Source organism: Artemia sp. Qi Xiang Cuo, chromosome 19, assembly GCF_049724085.1.
Source record: "Artemia sp. Qi Xiang Cuo chromosome 19, ASM4972408v1, whole genome shotgun sequence".
Lineage (NCBI taxonomy): Eukaryota > Metazoa > Arthropoda > Branchiopoda > Anostraca > Artemiidae > Artemia > Artemia sp. Qi Xiang Cuo.
The window spans coordinates 33,228,973-33,251,799 of NC_142812.1; the positions used below are offsets into that span (position 1 = coordinate 33,228,973).

At 36.5% G+C, this 22,827-nt stretch overlaps 1 protein-coding gene across 1 annotated transcript in view; it reads left to right on the forward strand.

Moving 5' to 3' along the window:
• Positions 1 to 21,911, forward strand: part of Ogg1 (8-oxoguanine DNA glycosylase) — a 31,947-nt gene extending 10,036 nt beyond the window's left edge. The window contains 3 exon segments of the mRNA XM_089105065.1: positions 14,118 to 14,263; positions 19,528 to 19,719; positions 21,661 to 21,911. Coding sequence (XP_088961191.1) covers positions 14,118 to 14,263; positions 19,528 to 19,719; positions 21,661 to 21,777 — 455 coding nt within the window. The 3' untranslated portion in view covers positions 21,778 to 21,911.
• The last annotated feature ends 916 nt before the right edge of the window (positions 21,912 to 22,827 follow it).

A 22,827-nucleotide genomic window follows, 5' to 3' on the forward strand; every position in this document is an offset into this window, starting at 1 on the left:
CTCTAAACTTATTGAATCTTAAATATTTGGAATTGGCATAATAAGCTGATTTTAAGCCACGAACCGTTTGAAAAGAGGAAACTTAAAAAATTGGGTGCTCTTTTTAGTTGTTACTATCAGCTCGACCTTTGAGTCACCTTCTCAGTAGGGACCCTCCCCAGGCCAGTCAGCGCGTCCCCAGGTGGTGTATAGGGGAACGTCCTACAGATATAGAGGGTACCTCCATAAAGGGGGGCGTGGACCAAGGGGGGACATAGCCCCTGGGGGTCCATAATTGAAACTGGGTTACCTTCTCCTGCGGGTGATAAATACAGGTGGAGGAGGAAGAAGGCCCCTCTGACGCCCACTGAGCAGGGTCCATCGGTGTGTGGACACGTCCCGCTAGTTGCCAACCTTCTTCCAGCAATGGGTTAAATTGTATGGTACCGCAGGATACCATCGTGGGAGGATCCTCTCCAGGAGGGCAGCTGCGAAAGGGCGAAAGATCCAGGATTGGACAACGGCCTCTGCAAGTGCAAGGGTCTGGGGAGCCTTTGTTCAAGCCAATTCCCATGAAACACCAATGGATACTGAAGATCAAATGCAAAGAGATGCTGCTACTACGGCGCATCAAGAAAACGTTTGAATATTGGCGCGTGGAATGTTCGCAGCTGAAAACTGGAATCCACGCAACTGCTCCTTGCAAGGGAGCTACAGAAGTATAAAATCAACGTTTGTTGTCTTGCAGAATCGAGACTGAATGATGTTCTGTCCAAAAAGTTGAACGTTTTTAAATCTGACTCATTCCAGTTTTACAACTCGAGTCCCAAGGATGGTTCCGGCCAACAAGGAGTTAGGTTCCTGATAGTCAATCCTACTGCATCATGCGTCACCTCTTGGGAGCTAGTGTCACCAAGGATCGCCGTGATCAGATTGAGAGGCCACATTAGCCACATAACCTTAATCGCTGTGTGTGCTCCGATAATGGACAGCAGTGACGCGGTCAAAGATGCCTTTTATTATGACCTACAAAGGATCATCGACAAGACACCAAGGCGTGATATGCTCTTTGTCGCTGGAGACTGGAACGCCCGGCTTCGCAAAGTAGACCTCGAAACATCAGCAGTTATTGGCCGCCACACCGTGTAATAGATACATCAATGGAGAAAGGTTCTTACAGCAAGCCAGATACAACAACCTATGCGTCACAAACACTCTCTTTGAGCACTGGAGACTCCACATTGCAACATGGCGTTCGAACGAAGGCGTAACAATAGCTCAGATTGACCATATATTAATCAGCAGAAGATAGAGGAGCTCCAGCGCAGATGCTCGGGTACACTGAGGAGCAGACATAGGATCTTGAAATGGATGTCATCACTATCTCCTCACTTGCAAAGTCCGTCACTGCCTTAGTAGATAGAAGCAACAGAAGGCAGGGAAGCGCTTCGAAGTGTCAACACTAAGATTCCCGGAAATTAAAGCCAACTTCGAGCTAAAGCTAAGCAACCGGTTCGAAGCCTTGAAGCGTCTTTCACACGTCAACTAAGAATGGACGTAGATAAAAATTGCGACACAAGACGTAGCTGAGGAGGTGCTTAGTATTACAAAACGAAAACAGTGACTCTGGATCTCTGAACACACCATAGAACTAGTCGAGAAGAATCGAACCCTCGTGGGAGGTGCAAAAGAACCCTTAAAAGTAGCCCGCAAAGCCGTTAAACAGTCACTGAAACGGGACAGAATAAATTACTGGTCAGATCTGGCGAATGATTTGGAACAAGCGTCCAAGAACCACAACAGCAGGAAAATATTCAAACTCTTGAAAGAATCGACAGGAAAAGCTCCTGTATCGGTTGACACACTGAAAGATAAGTCCGGAGAAGTCATCAAAACAGAAGAAGGACGCATGGAACGCTGGCGAGAGCATTCTCTGAGCTACTGAACCCTGTCAAATCCCCATGCGATCTACCTGCCTTCTTGAGTGCTGATAGAGAGCCCTACACAATAAACCTCGATCCGTCAAGTATTGCGGACGTACAAAAAGCACTGAAGTGCATGAAAAACAATAAAACTCCAGGAGAGGGTGGGATCCCTTCTGAAATGTTCAAGTCCTCACCAACTCTACTATGCCGCCTAATCGACCTGCTTGTCCAGGTATGGACGACGAAGACCTTCCCAAAAGACTGGAAAATATCAGTCCTCTTTCTGCTATACAAAAAAGGAGGTAAGGCCATTTTGCGGAAGCTATAGAGGTATCTCCCTGATCCACCATGCCATGAAGATCTTCTCCGTCATTCTTTTGAATCGATTCAAAGACGCACGTCACAAGTTAACCCGTCCTGAACAAGCAGGCTTCAGACCAGACAGAGGCTATCCAGAACAAATATTGACGACTCGCCTCATTCTTCAGCAGTACAGCAGGTTTTGTCTACCCTTTCTCATTGCTTTTTTTGTAGCTACCTTCGATTCCCTCATCAGAGAGTAGCTATGGAGAATTATGGCTGAAGACGGTGCGCCACAAGATATCATTGAGATACTTCGATGTGCTTATAAGGACACTGAGACTTGCTACCGTGTTTCTAGCAATGACACCCCTAAGTTTCCAGTGGAGTTTGAGGTAAAGCCGGGATGCCCACTTTCACCTATATTATTCAACTACGCGATAGATTGGATCATGAATAATGCAATGAGAAACCACAGCGGAATAGTTTTTGGACAAATAGCTGGTTTCCTCCAGTCCCTGACAGATCTGGACTTCGCAAACGACGTTGCTGAGCTTGAAACTACCGCCGACAGCTTACAAGGCATGATCGACGATACCTCTGAGGTCTCAAAGTGCATCGGACTGGCCATCAGTGGCGCAAAGGCTAAAGTATTGGCTCTCAACCAACCTGCTCCTTGCCAGGTTACCCTTGACGGCGAGCCAATAGAAAACGTCGAGGAATTCAAGTATCTTGGCTCTATCATAACACCAGATGGCAGAGCTGAAAAGGATATCTCTACCCGCACAGCAAAAAGCTGGGGAGTCTTTACTAGTCTGAAAAAGCACTATGGACCAGACGGGAGATCTCAACCAAAACAAAAGCTAGAATCTATGTTGCAACTGTTCAAGCAGTACTACTTTATGCTTGCGAGACATGGCCGATCAAGGCTGAAGACACGAGAACTTTGGACGTGTTCGACCACCGCTGCCTTTGTTATATCTTCCGCATTAAGGGACGGGACAGGATTTCCAATAGTGAAGTAAGGAGTCGCTGTGGTCAATCAGAAGAGCTATCGCTTATCATTAAAAGACATCGCCTGAAGGTCCTCGGCCACACATTGCGCCGTCCCGAAGGCACGATATGTCGAAACGTCCTTATCTTCGAACCAGCCCCCTCCTGGAAACGTAAACCAGGAGGACAAAAGAAGAACCTGTGGCAGAAATTCAAGGAGGACTTGGAACCGTGGGGAGGATTCAGCAGACACGGTCGGATATGGGACAAAAACTGGCTGAAGATCGCCAGAGAAGCTGCAGCCGATAGGTCCAAGTGGTCGTCGGAAGTCATTCCAAGATCCTTTGGTGCCGGGCAGGACAGTTCATCGTATGGTTCCCGCCGAAAGTAAAGTAAGTAAAAACAAGCATTGCTCACTGTAGACATATTTATGGAAAAGGAGAGAGGAAAACCTACGCAAGGTTTGCTTTTCAAGGGAAGGAGTAAATATTTAAAACAGTTGGAAATATGATGGGTTTTTTTTTTTGAGAAATGTCTCATTTATTCTTTTAGTTGCGTGTGTCTTTAGGTTTTCCTTTATTCTTGCTATTCTAAATCTTATAGGTAAACGTAGCAAATAATAGAAAGTAAAAAATTCTTTTGAACTTTTCTGAAACAGAATTGATCAAGTTTTTTATTTCCCCCTTCAGCTAGAGGTGTAAGTGTACATAATTTATGCATTTACTTACACATTTGACAAAGGGCTTAGGAATGGGATAAAAATATTAAATTGGCTTTAAAATCAATTATTGAGTTTTCGATTGTTGCATGTTTTATATTTGTTATTTTTTTATTAGTTATGTTTTAAAGAATGTACTTAAGATTCTACAAAATTAATTCAATTTCGTGCTTTCTTGCTAAAATCTCAAAAAATGTAAATGGCGGCTTAACTAATTTAGTTACCGAACGGTACATTCATCTGTGAATGATTTAGTTGACTAGGAAGCTCCGATAAGCAAGCAGATATCACGGATTTATGTTTGAGGTTATCTTTTTCACAGAAAATTGTCTGAAAATAAATTTAAATATTGTTTCATCACTATATATTTAAATATACTTCACCACTCATATTTCAGGATGATCTGACCATGGTATTTTTTAGTGATGTTTATTGTCGATACTGATGCGTTAATATATTGGATTATATATCAATGTAGGATGTTGAAAGGTAAATCTATACGTTCAAAACAATATTTAAAATGTTGTAAGGATTTTACATGTTTACGACATAAATTGGCAAATGACCTGCGATAGAAAATATCACTTTTTAGAATTGATTAAGTAAATTAAAAAAAATGTTTTTCTAACTGAAAGTAAGGAACATCAAAACTTAAAACAAAAATGAATTATTAAGTATATGAAGGGGCTGCCCCCTCCTCAATGTCTAGCTCTTTACGCTAAAGTTTTTTTAGAACTTTAAAAAAACTTTTAAACTTATTAAAGGTCCATTGTGTTTCAAGAGTCATTGTTAAATAATTGGAACAAATATTCACCCTTTAGCGTAAGGAGCAAAACATTGAGGATGGCAACCCCCTCATATACGTAATGATTTTTTTTGGTTTTAAGTTTTAATGTTGCTCCTTACTTTCAGTTGAAAAATTTGGTTTTTAATTTAATTTCTGATCGTTTGTAAATAATGCCGGGAAATCCAGCTCACCCTCCATTGGAAATCCCTTCCCCCAAGAAAATTTCCTCCGTAGAAAGATCCTCCCACGTAACACTCCCGCCAGAAAATCCCTCCTCCCCGAGAAGTGTGGGTATACTACCCAATAGTCAATATTATATGTAAACAATAAGCAAAGTTCATTGCTTCTACCCCTTCCCCGGGGGTTGTGGGTGTCAAGTCATCCTCAAAGACATAGCTGTTAGATCTTCCGACTAAGCCGAACAAAATGGCTATCTAAAAATTTTGATCGGAAGACTTTGGGAAAAATGGGCGTGGGAGGAGGCCTAGCTGGCCTCCAACATTTTTCGTCAATAAAAAAGGGCTCAGTACGGGCTCGACCGAGGATTCCAGATCTACTCCTTCATTGATGGAAGATGGCTGAAGGGGGAGTAGATGCGGTCGTCTCAAGCTGTAAAGAAGCATCAAGTCTGGAAGCTTACTGCAGATGCAAAAGCGGAAGATGTAGGAAAGACTGTAGCTGCTCAAAAATTAAAGGATGTTGCAGCATTTGCTGTGGCCGCGGAACGAGGAGGGCATGCAGGGAGTCTGACCTTGCCCCATCTGAATTCTTGGAAGAAGAAAATGAGAAATATTTTTGAAAGTTTTATTTGATACCTTTTACTTTTAATTACAACAGGTCCCTAATCAGTTACTATTACCCCTTTTTACGGGCAGGCCGAGTAAGACAACTCCAGTCCGCCGACTGTATCCATCTGTGAAGCAGAATTCTTTCACGTTGTATATAGCTCAGTCGTATCAGTGGCAAATCAGGTCCCAAAAAGGTAATTGCAGACCCCTTAGTACACCAGAAAACATATTCGTCCATTCTAAAAACACTTTTTTTAGTCAATATTTTTTTAAACCTATTTTCACTTTTAATTAAAAGTTAAAAAATTTAAACAGTTAGAAAGTTTGAAGTATTCCTACCCTTTGACGAAAAAATAAACTATGTCGGTTTTCACGAAACGGCTAGTGATCATTTCAGTGACACTAGTAGAAAGGGAGGTGCTACTCTAGAACCAACCACATGGTTTATAGTTTCGTCACTGAGAATGGAAAAACTGAATTTTTCTCACTTAAAAAAACGTGAATTGTCTAACAGCTATGGATGTTTCTTGTACGTTTGATTTTTTGTCAATTCATTTGATGTTTTTCATTGTTTTCAACATTAGATCATTTCTTTTTTATGGTATTTGTAAGAGAGAATGAAAAACAGGAACTTTGTCACTTTTATGGATGTTTTCTTGGATGGTTATGTGTGTTGGTCAATTTATTTGATGTTTTTCATGGATGTCAACAGCAATTCATGTCTGTTTTATGGTTTTTGTCATTGAGAATGAAAAAACAGGAACTTTCTCACATTTATGGATGTCAACAGCAATTCATGTCTATTTTATGGTTCGTTGTCAGTGAGAATGTACATGATCGACACGAATGTTATGAGTTTCCAGGAAACAGTTAGATCACGTGTTTCCTTCTCAGCCAATCAGCGGGTCAGTTACATCTCCTTTTTCATTCCCTAAGAAGGTTGACTACATATTAGCATTGGAGGGACTATAAGGAAAGGGTTTTTTTCTAAAGTTCTATCTGTCTGTGTGTAGAAGTCAAAGAAGTGAGAAGAGGAACAGTTTGACTTTACTGATTTGGACATATATGTGTTTTAATGACGATGAGTGGAATGTTTACCCTATTAGAAGTTGATAGTGGAGTTGATGATAATAATACAAGAGCACCAAACATTGCGGTGGAAATCACGAAAGGATCACGTCTTTGTCTGGAATGGGATGCAGTATATGCAAGATATATAATATCCTTGACCAAATTGAAAATGGAGGATCAATTATGTTTTGCCGCCAAAGTTGATATAGCACATGTGAATAGACTTCAATGTGCTTTAAGTGCATTGGTGAAACATATTGACGACAATAAACAGTATCGCTAATTGTACATGCTCTGTATTATTAATGTTGTTGTAATTATTCAATAAAATTGTTTCGAAATCGAAAATGTTTTCTTTCTTTTCTAGTTAGGTTAGGCTATGGGGCTAACGAATCAGGGTCAGTCTAGAGTCAGCAGTTGGAGTGAAAGGATTGAAAAATGAATAAATTTAAGAGAGAGGGAAAAAGATCAAATCTAGTGTTTATGGAAAAACATTTGATTTTGGATGATGATTTTCTCGAGTTATCTCTTAAACGCAGGATATTCTCTTGTCAGGGAACACTTGACAATATAATGAGGAGTGATTCTCCCCCATTGGACTATTGTATGAAACTTTTAAAATGTGACTCAAGTGGTTATAGTCAATTTATTGATATATTAATTGGAACAAAGCAGAATCATATTGTGGTTACATCTTTGAAAACATTGCCAATGGATTCAATGTAGATGGCTCCTCCTTCGAAAGAGGTAACGTTACAGAGCTACTCCTCTCCCCCATTTCGCCTCATTGAATTTATGGAACGAGGACGATCAGTTTCGTTTTAGCTGTGAGTGAGTCAAGTGACATTGGAAACCAAAAATGTTCTATATATGTCCATTGTGCATGTGCACTCTTGGCAGTTGGACTCAGTGTGAGAATTGTACAATTATAGATGACTATAGTGAAAAGTGTAAATTATGTAATCCTTGTAAATTACATAGAGGCTATGCAGTACAAATTAAAGGATGTAATTCATGTCTTGAAGAGATGTGTGACTCTAATCCTAGAGGGCACCTGTGCTCCAATTGTCACTATGATAAATGTGATCAGTGGGAGAATACGTATCTCAATATGATTGGAAAAAATCTCAAATGCGAGTTTAGTTTATTTCTACGAGATTGGTGTCATCACGGATTTAAATTATTATGAGAAGGGGAATATGGCCTAAGATTAAACTGGTGGACTAACGAGACACATTTGTTTTTATGTCATAGTTGTGACGAAATGACCTATAATGACTATAAGCCTATTGATGTTTATTTGGCAGTTACCGAATTTGATTCACCACTTGAAAACAGTGTATGTGATATTGCTTCAAATAGACAGATTGAAACTCGTGAATTTCATAATATAAATGCAAATAGTATCATTGACTATACAAAGAGATATGACAAGAGTGAAGTTACATTGTACTGTAGAAAATGTGACCCTGACTTTGCAGTCAATAAAGATCAATATACAGTGAATCCAAATGATTTACCAGCATTGGTGGTTCACGACAGTTGCCTATACATCGAAGAAGAAATCTAAAGTGAAGATTTAAAGACATTATTGTATATATATGCATTTTATTAATAAACAAATTCACAAACATTTTATAAGCACTTTACTATTAGGGCACTGAAATCAATAGTGTATAGTTCTGAGATGATATTTTCCACTTGAAAGTTATTCAGACGTGGATTGTCAACATAGATGTGAAGAAACAGCTAGTAAGTATAGCTGCGACATTAGTACATAAAATATGGTACTGCATGGAAGCCGAGGCTTTTAGTTGTTAGATCCTGAACCCTCTTCTAATTTTGAATAATAGTTTTCCCACTGCTCTCAATATAGTTGCTGATGTGAGGTGTGTAGAATGTATAGTGTAGACCAAGAGGATCAAAAAATTCAATCGTCTTCATTGTTTGAAAGATGCACAGCCAATGACCCGTCAGCGCAGTCGACGGACTGCTATTAACAATAATCAAGGTATTGTTGACACTTTGAATTTTTCCAAGAAAGTCCGAGGGCAGACAATAGGATTTGTACTGGGACATCTAGGGATCCATATTAAATACATTGATTATTTGACTGGTGTTCATGGCGCCAAGTCTAGTAGAACACTTCCTTCGGGATTTATTTCCCAATAGGTTTCATATTGATTTAGTGAAATTATGGCAATACTCTCAGCCAAAGGATTGTCAAATGTACATTCTAAACGCACACTCCCCGTACGTACTAGAATCATATCATGTGTGCCCGATAAAATCTAGTACAGTGATACCATGTGTCTTAGCAAACATATCTTCTGTTATACTATTTTCAAACACTTGCGAATCGTGATATAGGGTTCGCATGGTCAACTCATACAATGTTCTATAAGGTCTATCAAAACATATAGTTTAGAGTTGTATAACATTTAATTTGCCAGCACGAGATGACATTAAAAGCATTTCGAATTTATTTGGACATTCTGTCCATGATCCTATTGCACTGGTGCTTTTTACAAATGCCAAAACAAGTTTTGACGGAATTTCACCATTTATAAAGGATGAATCGGTGAAGGTGCGTGAGCCCATTGCAATATGAACTTGATTAATGATTGTATGAGGAAAAAATAGTTTAATAGTATTTCCGTTAGCTCTCAGTGTTTCCACGGCCAAAGTAACAGAATTCATGACCTGTTGTTTCCGTACACAAAATACTGCCGAGGCGAGGAAGAGACTTACATCTGGATTGCAAGCAAGTTCTCTTCTCAATATGAAATTGGATGGTGCAAGCGTTAGTTTTATATCCACTTTAATATTGGGTGGCAGCCATTGGGGTATATTAAATATTTCATGATATATTTTTCCAACTAGATGTAATTCACTAGTTGTAGAATTTTTAAGTGCATCTGTAATATCAGTATTAGTAATATATTCATATCCACTTGAGGCGCCTCTCAATTCCTTGTATGACTTGGGTGTCATCAGCATGAATTGCATAGAGCTTGTATAATTTGAGAGAGTGTTGCTTGTGCTCACCAGTGTGCCATTGATGTATACACTAATTTGACGAAATAAATTATGTAATATACAATTTTCATAGGATATTCCATCGGCCCGAATTGGCATTGCATTATCGGATTTCCGGACTTTGATTTGCAAATATATAAATGTTGAAGACATGTCCATAAAGTAGTCTTCATTGGAATAAATTTGAAAGTGGATATTATTGGAGAGGGGTTGTTGTGGATAAAATTGTTCATAGTATCCGTGCTTGACACTCACATCAAAATTTTCAGCATTGAATAGATTCAATGATGCGGTGATTGAAGGTTGAGAATCCTTATGCGGTAGGTAGGACATTTCATGAGAAGAAATCTAGTTTTGATCTAACAATTTTCTTCCTGGGACTTCTTCTTCTGTTTACAGCACGTGTTGGCTTTTTCCTTCTTTTCTTTGACAAGAGGGATGATGTCTTTCGTTTCCGACCTGAGTGGAGACTGATGAGTGATGCATTGTTTCTTGACCTTTTTAAGCCTTTACCATTTTGTTTTAATCTCTCGCCAAGGGTTCGCGCACTGGACCTAAGATTTTCCGAAGCACTTTTTTTAAAATCCTTGCCAGAGCCCCAATCGTATAGTGTAGAGGATGCAAAATCTGTCGCAGCCGGTACAAGATATTTTCTAGCCACTAATCTAATTTAGCAAAGGGTGAATGCATGCACTTGACATGATTCAAAAGGGGAGAACATTATATTTCCTTTGGTGAGTAAAAATCTTTCAATATCCTGCTGAGAAACACTTTTACATAGTGTTCGAAAATTGTGCATGTAGACAAGGCCTAAGAAAGTTGGAAGAAATTGGTAGATATTTCTATATGATAGGTAGGAAAAAATGCTTACATTTGCAAAATCCGTCTTGGCTTGGGTGCCGGATGGTCCAGGTAGTGCGTGTTGGAGGGCGGACGGGGTGGGAGCGCTATGTTCTTGCGCAGCTGGGCCAGCAATGTCATGGGCTTGCATAGATGAGCCAGCGAGGTTCACCATCCTTATGGCCCATTCTCTTTTTGGTTTATGCCCAGACTGTATGGGGGCTGGCACTGATGGGGCTGCCTCACCCTCTCCTGCTCTCTTACTAGGTGGCGGCTACGGACATTCTTCATAATTTGCCTTAAAAAGAGAAAAAATTTAGTATTAAAATAATTTCCCCCTTTTTTCAGAGGGAAAGTTAGTATCATCATCCGAATGAATTTGTCTACAAAAGCATTTATCACTCAGAAAGGCCCCCCTACGCCAGGATATTCAGTAAATCAAAAATTACAAATATACTGCATTCAGACATCAACTGCTAATTTAATTAATTACACATGGCTTATTAATAGACCTCTCAACCTAACCTTACTTTTCATGCAAACACTTTGTTTTCATTTTACAATAATGGCGATAGACTTGAGGCATGTCAAACCCCCCCCCCCTTTCACCAATGTCCTAAATATATTGTTAGTAATTATTTTTGGAAATAAACTCGTTTCACCTGTTCTCCAGCAAATACAGGTTACGAATCCACAATCTCTTTTTGCTTAAAACCGTTTTAATTTGATAAAGAGGGAAACAAATCCTTTTTCTCATTGGAAACTTTCCCTTAAGTCGCTTACGTAAAGGATTAACAAGCCGGAAGTGTAATTGTGGGGTTTCAGATAATTATCGCCTGTTTAAATCAATGCGGAAAAATATTTTTAAGTCATGTAATCAGCTGCGGCTTAAATGGAAACGGTATATTAATAGCTATGGGATTGACAGAAGTTGATTGTCACTTTTTGATAGGCTTACAGAAAGAATAAATTTGTTGAAAAAAGAGAAATATTTCTATTAGTAAGAATTATACCTGTAAAATCAGAGTGGGGCTGGGAGGGGTGTTAGGTTTAGGTAATAAAAAGAACATATTTTATGTTTCCTAGTGAGTATAAAGATTGCATGGTGGTTAGGTTTGTGGGGGGGGGGGGTACTTGCCTAAATATACTAGAGGGTGACCAAGGAAAATAATTTTATTTTGAAAATAAAAAATGTACTAAATCAGAACTTACATGGTAAATTGAAGTTGCCAAGGCTTCTAATTCATCAATAACATTCATTGTTGTTTCAATTGTGTCACAATACTTTCTGATAATTTAATCACAATGCATGCCCGTTATAGACGAAATCTCAATGGGCGAATTGTTATGTAACGGGGAAAATCATATGTAACCAGCTCTCTGATTGGTTGAGAAGGAGGATATACCAGACTCGCTGATTGGCTGAAAAAGATTCATGTACTTCCGGTTTCCGATTCCTAGACACCTTGACATTTGTCCCTAGCATGCACTTGTCCAAAACAACAATAATAAATAAATCCCCCAGGCCTAAAGATTAAAGAAACCATAATGTTTCTTAATTCCCCCTTCGTGAATCAATAATTTCCCCGCCGATTATGTAAATCCAGTTCTCAGGTTAGGTTAGCCTAAAGATCAAAGAAACAATAATGTTTCTTAATTCCCCCTTCGTGAACCAATAATTCCCCCACCGATTACGTAAATCACCCCAATGTCATTACACCTGGACAAACAACAGCAAATAAATCGACCTTGAAACAACCATCAAAGTGAGAAAATTCCTGTTTTTCCATTCTCACTAACAATGAACCATAAAAACATCCATAAAAGTGAGAAAGTTCCTGTTTTTCAAATTCTCACTGACAAAAACCATAAAAACATCCATAAATTACTGTTGACATCCATGAAATACATAAAATAAATTGACCAAAACACATAACCATCCAAGAAAACATCCATCAAAGTGACGAAATTCCAGTTTTTTCACTCTCACTGACAACAAACACACATAAATTATGTAAAAAAAGTTGTAGGTGGCTGAAGGTGTGGCTCGTGGGAGTAGCACCCCCCTCTCTACTGACACTACAAAAAAATTCGCAGACCTTTTAAAAATAATAATAGTTTATATTTTTTATCTCAAATTGTATGGAATTGAATGATCTTTCTTTTCTAATATGAAATAAAAGTTTGTTACCTTGAAGAAATTTCGAGTTTTTAGCCTTTTTTGAGATATTAGTCGAATTTTACAGCACTTATTTGGAAACTGCAGTAAATAGAGAAAAAAAATGTGTTTTTTTTTCAATTTAAAAATCATATTCTTGTAGATCTAGATCTCCCCTGTCGATTGGCATAACGTTACGCCGGGTTTCTCAACCCAATAACTCGCAACAAAATTCTGAATCGTCACACTTATTTATAGGCTAAGTTTGGCGTTTTTGGCCTACATCTCAGAAACGCCCCAACGGCGAACATGCACCCTACGATATTCGTTTTCAGCATGGTCGACTACCATAGGATCCGTCCTCAGCATTTTTGTACCTTCCGGCATGGGTGGGTGCACGATACAGAATCTGGCGCCTTGACTAATATGGAAAAAGTGGATTTGGTCTCACCCTAGGAAAATTAGATCACAGTAGTTCGTTTTAAAAGAAGCATTATGTACATTCCGTGATTTTGAGGACGGTAATATAGGATAAATGTTTTATTGGATGAAACCTGACTTAACAGTTCCGCTTGTTGTTTACTTACAGGATAATTCTTGTTTATTTAGAGATCGAGTGATCGAAAACACTTGGTAGCTGATGTCTGGCATGTGTCAGAGGGTTTAGGTTTGAACTCTAAAATGTAAAGACCTTCCTAACGCGAAGCCACTTACGGACATACAATGGAAATCAAATGATTAGTTTGGCTAGGTTTGATCCAGGCAAATCTATGAAGTTTTGAACAAAGCAACGTACAGAAACCTAATCACTGCTAAAAGACCTTCAAGGACTAAAGGGCTCCCTTATACAGAATTCTAAATGTAACAACTAGGTAACAATTCCCTGCTTCATACTTCCTATCAAATACTACTTGGTCAAAGCAATACTACAGGATCCAGCAAGGTTCAGAGCTATACCACACTTTTACAACACTTATCTTTAGAATGGTTTTATTTGATTTTATACAAGTTGGTTTAATATATTTAAACGATCCTTTTTCCGAAAGGATTCAGACCCTTAGCCGGCTTTATTTTACAAATACTTTGGCCTTACGGCTAATTTACACTTTTGATAATAAATAAGTAGTGATTTGAAAAAACTGTCGAATTTGGGATTAGTACCTTACAGCCATGCATAAGCACAACGTATTTTATCATGCCTGAACAATATATTTTCATTCCTTTTTGTTTGTTCTTAATTAACGAGAAAACAGATACAATTATTTGTTAAGTGGAAAAGTCTAATAAGTGAGCCAACGGAAGAAAGATGTAGGCTATGCACATTTCTGTTGAGATCTTTGCCAATTATGCCTTTCATTATGTTTCCTTTTTCATCGATACATTTCTTTTTTATTTCACTGTCAGAAAATTTCTCTCTTTCTCATGTCTTTGATTCGTCAAAATTGAATTTACTGAATTAGATACTAGAGTCGATTTTAAAAACGAAAATAAATATATTCTAATATCATTTTTCATTTAGGTTTTTGGTATCGTGCCAAATAAAATAAAAAAGCGGCTGAAATAATAGAACAAAGAGGAGGGCGCAGCTGGTTAGTTAATTTGCGAAATGTTCCCTACGTTGAAGCAAAAGCTTCATTGGTATCACTTCCTGGCATCGGAGAAAAGGTACATTATAAAGAATCAAACAGTATTTCAAATATTTGACTGTTCTTGTCCGAAATGTGTTAAATTACAGTTTATGAGTGTTACAGTAAAACAAAAAGAGAGTAAATTGATTTCTTGTTGATGAATGACTAATAATGGCAATTTCTGGCGATTTAATATTTTTTAAGGACTTCAAGGCATTTTGATGGTTTGGAGTTTCTGATGGCTCGAAAAAGTGTGATTTTAGCCTAAACCACAATATAATATTTTAGTATATTCCTAGGTAGGGGGAAGAGTTCTCGTATATTTCTTAGCGTCAGAATCCCCAATATTTCGTGTTTGTCGTGAAGCTGGTCGAACAAAAATACATCTTTTTCTGTATTTTAATTTGAAGGAGTCGGCTGCATTAGGAAACCGTTTGGTCAAAATAGCCGATCCCTGACGGTGTCCCCTCGTTATCAGGCTTTTGCTTCCTTTCGTTGAAATCTTTCAAGTAGAGAAAACAACTATCAAATTTAAGCTGACGTGTTAAATAAAAAAAGGAAGTTAAAATTCTAGGCTCCCACTTCTCAAAATCCTGAATCTGCCACATTTGGGGCGTGCCATTGTATAAGATAAGATTTATTTATTATGAAATGCACATCCAATTATTATTCATGTATTATTCAATTATTATTCATGTATTATTCAATTATTATTCATGTATTATTCATGTATTATTCAATTATTATTCATGTATTATTCAATTATTATTCATGTATTATTTAATTATTAATCATATATTATTCAATTATTATTCATGTATTATACACATCCATGTATTATTCCCTCAAAGGTCCCTTGGCCTGTAAAGAAGGGGGAGGACAAACGATTCACTTACTCAGAGACTAGTTTTTTCAGGTCTTTCAGGACCACCTCGAGTACATAAGAAACTTTACTAAAAGTTTTTTTGTTTTGCTATGAATATTAGTTAATTTTTAACTTTATATTAATGACTTTTTTTTTAGAATATTAAGAAAACTTTCACAGTGTATCTTTCTCGAGAAGATTGCCAAATTTTGATTTCCTGCGTAATTTTTTTTTATAGCATTCAGAGTTTTCAGACATTTTGAATTTGACAGTGTACAAGATACACCCATTTTTTCGGGGGGAGGGTGGGAGGGGTGTTTGCAACAACTTTATTAAAAACATGGACATTTTTCTATACAAGTAATGGTTGATAGAAATAGAATAGAACAAGGCTTTGTTCTTGAAACTTTTCACAAGCGATAAATCGCCGAATATAAGTTCGTGTCATACAAAAGGAAAAATGAAGTAAACAACAACCATCACAAGTACTTCAATGAAATTAAGATTAGGGACACCAAAACATTGAGAAATATAAACAGAGAAAATACAGACAAATAGAAATTAAACAATTAAGAAAAATATTAAAGTAGCTAAAATAATGTCATATCAAACAGGTCATACATTAAAGGTAAAAATTTAGTCATAAAACGGCATATAATAAAATAAGTCATAAAAAATAAAAATAAAACAATAATAACAAAGCTTTAAAGTGAGTGAATTTTACACATTTGGGACCAACATAGAACAATTCTTTTCTGTATATATTGTTTCAAACTTTTTCTTGTAGAATGTTGGTTACTAATATTTATGGTTGCTCCACACTTACCATTCATTGCCACGAATGGTTTAATCAAATTTCAAAATTGTAATTAAGTAGGTGGATGAACCTCAGCTATTAGCACGAGAGCCAAGACCTAAAAATGTGACCCCTTCATGACACATCAGTTTCACGCAATCCGATAGCAGTTTCTAGTCATATCAAATGTGCTGAGTACGATTATACCCGGGAATAGGTACCTCCGAGGGGTGCTTGCCCCTTAAAAATTACCTTAAATATTAAATAGTACTATCTACCGAAGTTCACTTGCAGCCTATTACATTTTGGTCCTTTTAGCTACAACTCAACGTAACTGAGCAAATATGTAAGCAAGTTAGTGATTAAAAAAAAAAAAACTGTTATCGCCTGAACGTTATTTTTATTCGATAAATTGAATAAATTATCGCAATTAGTGTATTGAGAAACCGTTTGTAATCGTTATAATTTTTAATTATTTATAACCCGCAAATGAACATTAGCAACTGAACAGGAAGTCGTGGTCAAGGTTAAAAATAAAATATTCAAATTTAAAATTTTCAAAAAAATTAGATTGTGGAAACTCGGCCGGGAGAGGTTTCGATACTAAAAACAAGAAAGGAAATGCAGTACTTACTCAGTCAGGATAGCCTATTAAAAAGAGGCTATCCAGTCAAAGAACCACACAGCATTTGCTATAGATCATAAAATGAAAATGTTATATTAACAGATAATTAAATAAAAAATAGTTATCATCATCAGAATCCGACACACATGCACCTCCACAACTACATAGCAAGCTGCAATTTTTTATTCCTTCACAACCACAACGCGACCTGCAACCATTTGTACAAGTGCAATGTGGCAGGATTCTCAGGATCGAAAGTGGCCACTGAGGCAAGGAACAAGTTAATGGTATCACACCTTGGGTTTCGCTGAATACCCATCCGAAGTTGAAGGGACTGTGAATAATTGGAAGGGGTTTTAGAGCCTGAAGGATATGGGGTTGAAAAAAGACACGCTTTATATGAGACCGAAAAGTGTTCTCGGTCGGCGGAATATTTTTTAGACCTTTTTTCCTATGGAAGAGATGAACTCGAAGATCATTGAGTGACTTAAAGTTACCAGGCTTCTTACTGTACGCGCCAACAACAATCTTTCTGCATACCTGTGTCATTTCTTGTTCAAATGAAGCTAAGCTTCAAATGTCACTTTCAATCTTCTTGCTTAAATTAGCCGTAGCTTCCAATAACCCACTCTTCACAATTGCACTCAGAAATGTCTTTTTTCCTTTGAAGTAAAAGTGGTCGTATCGCAACCACTCAAACAATACAATAAAGCCAAAGAGGATAACAATGAAGTTGGTGCCGATTTTGCCACACAATGAACTGGAATTATTTTTTCTGGTAACTGTACAAACAGCTCAGTATTTTGGTGCTGCGATATTAAAGCCAGCTGTTGGTAATATTGGAGCAAAATCACAATAATATTTGTGTCATTAGCATTAACAATAACTTTCGAACCCCCATCCCGTAAGCAAGATGCAACATGAAGCACTATGCGAGTGTTGGCCTCCTTTTGGCTGCTTTCAAGCTCTGGAATAGCGACAGGAACGTCATCCATCTGGAACTTCACCACGCTCTTTCTCTCCGAAAATTCTCCTCCCAGAAAAATCCTGAAATCGCTTTTGGGAATGCCCTGGTTCTTCAATTCTGCAAACACGAATTCGATGATCTTTTCTTTACACTTGGAATTCGTGAGAAGAGCATTTAAGTTTTCAAGCATGATTGTCTCTGTCGCAGATATGTTTCTTATTAACAATTTATCGCCTCTTCGTTCATGACTTCCGCTACTATCTTTGAGGAGGACAGAAGTGCCAGAGGGGTCCATGTGACCAAAGATTCCATCATACCTATCTGCAACCACATGCAACTATCAAGCGTCTGGAGGTGAAATATCCAGAAGTTTCCGAAATATTCTCTGAGAGAAATATTTCAAAGTCTCTTTATCATTTTGTTTCTGAGACGAAACATATGCCGTGAAATTGACAACGACCCCCATTTGGCTGCAGGTTTGGTTATTCGCTATCAGTTGGCCACGAGTCTACATTCAAATAGTTCTTGAATAGATCTAGCAAAACTGATTGTGTACCTCTACGTAGTCTCGGAGCGCCTTCTTTTTCTTCAAAAATGCTGTTTGAAAATGGAAGCAATTCGTGCTATAAGAGTTTTCCCAGAACATCTACTGGAGATCCTTGACCACCTTGGCGTGCCAACATGACATTTTTAATAACATCAAGTACCTGTGATGCTGTGACAGCTACCCTTTTGACTGCAGCAATCAGTTTTTTTGACGTGTCCATGGTTTTAACTTTTGTCTTTGAGAAACTAGACATTTTACCACTCAGAAATCCTTCAATAGCTTTGAGGCCGATGTCTTCTGCAGCTATAAGTTCCTTTCCGACTGCTTCATCAGCCACTTTGTATGTCGTTATGTTAGTCAAGGTCTCTTCATCATATTTGAATGGATTTAAATTGTCGTCAATGACAGTCACAGTCTTCTCAACTAGAAATTATACTTTCTCAGCCCTCACCGGTTTATTGTCAAATTCACTTAGTCCTTCAATTCCGGCCAGTTGGCATAGGGCCCTTGAAACTTTTGCACAAAACGGTACTGTAGTTGTCCACTTTGAAACGGCTAATGGGATTAGGGTTATAACTTTAATGCCACTTTTTTGCTTAGCATCTAGGTTTAGGCTGGATTCAAGGGCATGATCAGGTGGAGCAAGGTACATTGATCCTTCTTTGCCCTTGACATTGAAAAAGCTGGACAAACATTTTGCACGTATTCCTTCTGGAATGTCTTGCATTTTTTTCAAGTATATCATCAAACACTCAGCATACTTATAATGGCCAGAAGATGCCATGTACGGGACCATTAGACCTGCCGAGTTCAGATGCTCTTTCCAATCACCAGCACTCTCACTCAGAAGAAACTGCATGCGTATAAGCCCCATTCTTATATTCTTATGCTCTTACATTCTTATATACTAAAACTCTCGATTTAGTTTTTTCCCTAATCTTTCAGGTCATTTCTAAGGGTCAAGCACTCCTATGAGGTACCTATACCCGGGTATAACCGTAATCAGCGTGTTCGATATGACTAGAAACTGCTTTCAAATTGCATGAAACAGATGTGTCATGACGATATGAAAACAAGCGTCTTTTTGTCTACTGGCGCCCGTACTATATCGAATAATAGCAATTTTGTTGTCTTACATTAAAGTAATAAAATCATAGAACCAGTAATGTCAATTCTCGAAAGTGTAGGGAGGGAAATGAGGTAAAAATGTGTTTTAAACGGGGTGGGAGGGGGGTAATTTTGGTGTTTTTTCAATCTGATTAATAAAATATAAAAAAGGCGTGTTCAATGACAATGCAAGTAAAAAAATTAAGCTGGGTTTGCGGGGGGGGGGGGAGTATCTTAATCTTTTGGCTTTTCTTTAACCCCTTAAAATTAGTTGTTTTACGTGATTTCATGACAAAAATCATACTATTCAAGGGAATTTCCAGCGAAAACATCTGCTTTAGATTCTCCACCTGGATACTGGATTTAGATTTGCTTGCTTTTTTCCTTTTTTTAGGTTGCTGACTGTATCTGCCTCATGTCTTTGGACAAAACTTGTGCAATTCCTGTAGATACCCACGTTTTTCAAATTGCTAAAACATATTTGCCAGCATTAGCTGAGAAAAAGTCAGTAACGCATCGCATCTATTCGGAAATTAGTATCTTTTTTCAAGAGCTCTATGGACCTTATGCCGGATGGGCTCATACAGTAGGTGATTTTTTTTACAATAATTAAAAAAAAAATCCAAAAAAGAATTTAAAAAAAAAGTAAAGTTAATATTTAGTGAGCAGAAATGTTGTAAAAAAATAATTCAACCTAAAAAGGACAGAAATAACTATAAATGGGTAATGAAACCCCAAACAAACAGAAATCAAAATGAAAAATCATGAAAACATGACAAAACTGCGATATCAAAAGCTGCTAAAGGTAAATGAAAAAAAATCCTAAAACGAGTCTAATAGATTCAATAAAAGGCCTGAAAAGTTTTCGCAACTACCTGGTGATCTAGAAGAAGCTTAATACCAAAAGAGAGGAACTCACATTTATCAAAAATACAAGAGAATACAATAGTGGAAAAAAGAGGCAACAAAATTATCCTAGTCAGAAAGCCTCCTCTGTGTACGACTGATTAAGAGAAAGTCATCCGCGTAAGGTAAGTAAGAGACATTTGAATTTTTAAATAAAGCAAGTAAACGGAGTTTTATATTCTATAAATTAGGCAGACACAGTTTAAAAATAGAAGGAGAATTATTTCTTATCTCATACCTTGCGTTACTAGAATTAAAGAATTTAAATAAAAGTAGTTAAAAGTTTCAAGATAGAGAAAAAATAACTCCCCTACCAATACTTCAGGAGATAATTAGTAGAACAATTGATTCTATTTGAAGCCAGGGAATAAATAGCTTGAGTGTGCACAACAGTGTCAAAAGCTTTTCACATATAAAACCTATATATATATATATATATATATATATATATATATATATATATATATATATATATATATATATATATATATATATATATATATATATATATATATATATATATATATATATATATATATATATATATATATATATATATGTGTGTGTGTGTGTGTGTGTTTATATATATATATATATATATATATATATATATATATATATATATATATATATATATATATATATATATATATATATATATATATATATATATATATGTGTATATATATATATATATATATATATATATATATATATATATATATATATATATATATATATATATATATATATATATATATATATATATATATATATATATATATATATATATATATATATATATATATATATATATATATATATATACATATATATATATCACCTCTTTCTGAAGCTCGGATTAGAAGAGTAGACATAATCTTATGGGCTTAATTATGTATACTTAATTTATATAGTTGCTTAAATAACTATTAGACTGTATAATCAAGTATTAAATTGATAAGTATTTTTAGATTTTGATTTGTGCTACAAAATTTGTAAGTCTTATTTGTATACGTTTTTAAAACACAAATTTATAAGTTGGAAATAGCTAAATGGACACTGAAAGTAAATCTATTGTGGATCAAATTTTTGTCAATATTTGCTAATTATAAAGGTTAATCTGGTTTATTATTTCTTATCAGCTTAGACACCTTAAACAGTTGCATGTTATCTTTCTGTTTTCAGAAGTTATTCCATTTATAATGGCTAGGATTGCAATCAATCTTTACCGTTTCCGTAAGCATTCTCATAAATCCTAAAAAATATTTGCTCGTTTTTGTCAAACTTCCTTCAAAGAACAAAAAAAAAGAAATGGCTTCTTTGTGTTGCTACGCTGACTTTAACGAATTGCTAATACATTAAACAATTTTGAGGTTTTATTGATATTGAGGTTTTATTCATATTCTAGGCTGAAAGCAAATAGTTTCTCTTCCTCTTTTTCAAATGTCTGAAAAATTCCTCCGTAGCTTCGAAATTAACAAAATAGTTTGTTTTTTTATCTGTTTGTTTTCAGACAGATCGTAAGTTTGATACTAATTTCATTTAGTTGTGAATGCTTTTGAGACTATTTTTAGTATTTAACTTTTTTATATTATCACAAAAGGTGTTTGTTTTATAGGTTTTGTTCAGCGCTGACCTAAGACATCTTAAGAACCCTCCGGAAAAGGCAGCCAAACGTGGAAAAATTCAACAGATTAGCACCGTCCAAAAAAGAAAGAGAAATACCAGGATATAAGCAGTATTTTTTCGTGAAAACCAGCCATGCTAATGAAACGAAGCTTGTTTTATATTTACAATTATTCCTCCCTTCTCAATATTTTGATAATTTTTAGTGTTATAGCCAAAGGGTATTACACATCCAGTCGCAGATTGTTGCACATTGCTGACTCTTTTTCTCTCGATCATGAAAAGTGGGATTAGTGGAAATGAGTGTTCTATCTAGGAGAGATAAGATGAAAACATTAAGCTTTTGTGTTTTTTGATTAGTTTTTATTTTATTGTTAGAAAAATAGTTTTACCGCTAAGGCTGTAGAAGAGCTTGACTTCGTAAACTTAAGAAATTCTGTGGTTGGCAAAAGAAACTCATGGATATGCTGTATAAATTGATTCTCGAGAAAATGTTTTCAAGTACCCAACCCACATTGCGTCTCCCTCTAATTTTAAATAAAACTTTAGTAGTTCTTGGCCTAACTTTCATTTCACGTCAACTTAATTAGCTAGAGGTTTGTCAGATAAGATCTACAGCAAACTGCTTGGTCCTCCTATTTCATAATGTATTCTCTTCAAATTAGTAATTTTAAAATAAGAGACTTGAGATTCGAAAGGGCTTATGCACGTTAAAAAGGGAAGTAAATTATCAAAGATAATTTTCTTTTAATTTCTCATTTGCTTTTAAAAGAAAAAAGGTCAGAATAAGGAATGATAATACAACTGAAAAAAAACATCAAACTCACTACTTTATATAATCACCTTGATGATAGAGTAGCAAGCATTTTAACACCCTCTTTACAAATTGTCGCCACCAATAATTTGAAGTGAGTTGAGACGGTTAGTTTGGAAGAACTGCCCTCTTCACTCCAAGCCACTTCCTCTATTCAGAGATAAGATGGAAGGTAATCGACACTTAAAGTCGCAGGTGATTAGACCTGGGTGTAGTATGAAATACCCAAAGTGGAACGACGTTCACAGCAATAAATGCGTACCAATTCCCTAAACAATTCAAAAAATTCAAACAAACGTTCAACAATCGTAAAATTATGGCAATTTTTTTCGGGACCAAAAGATG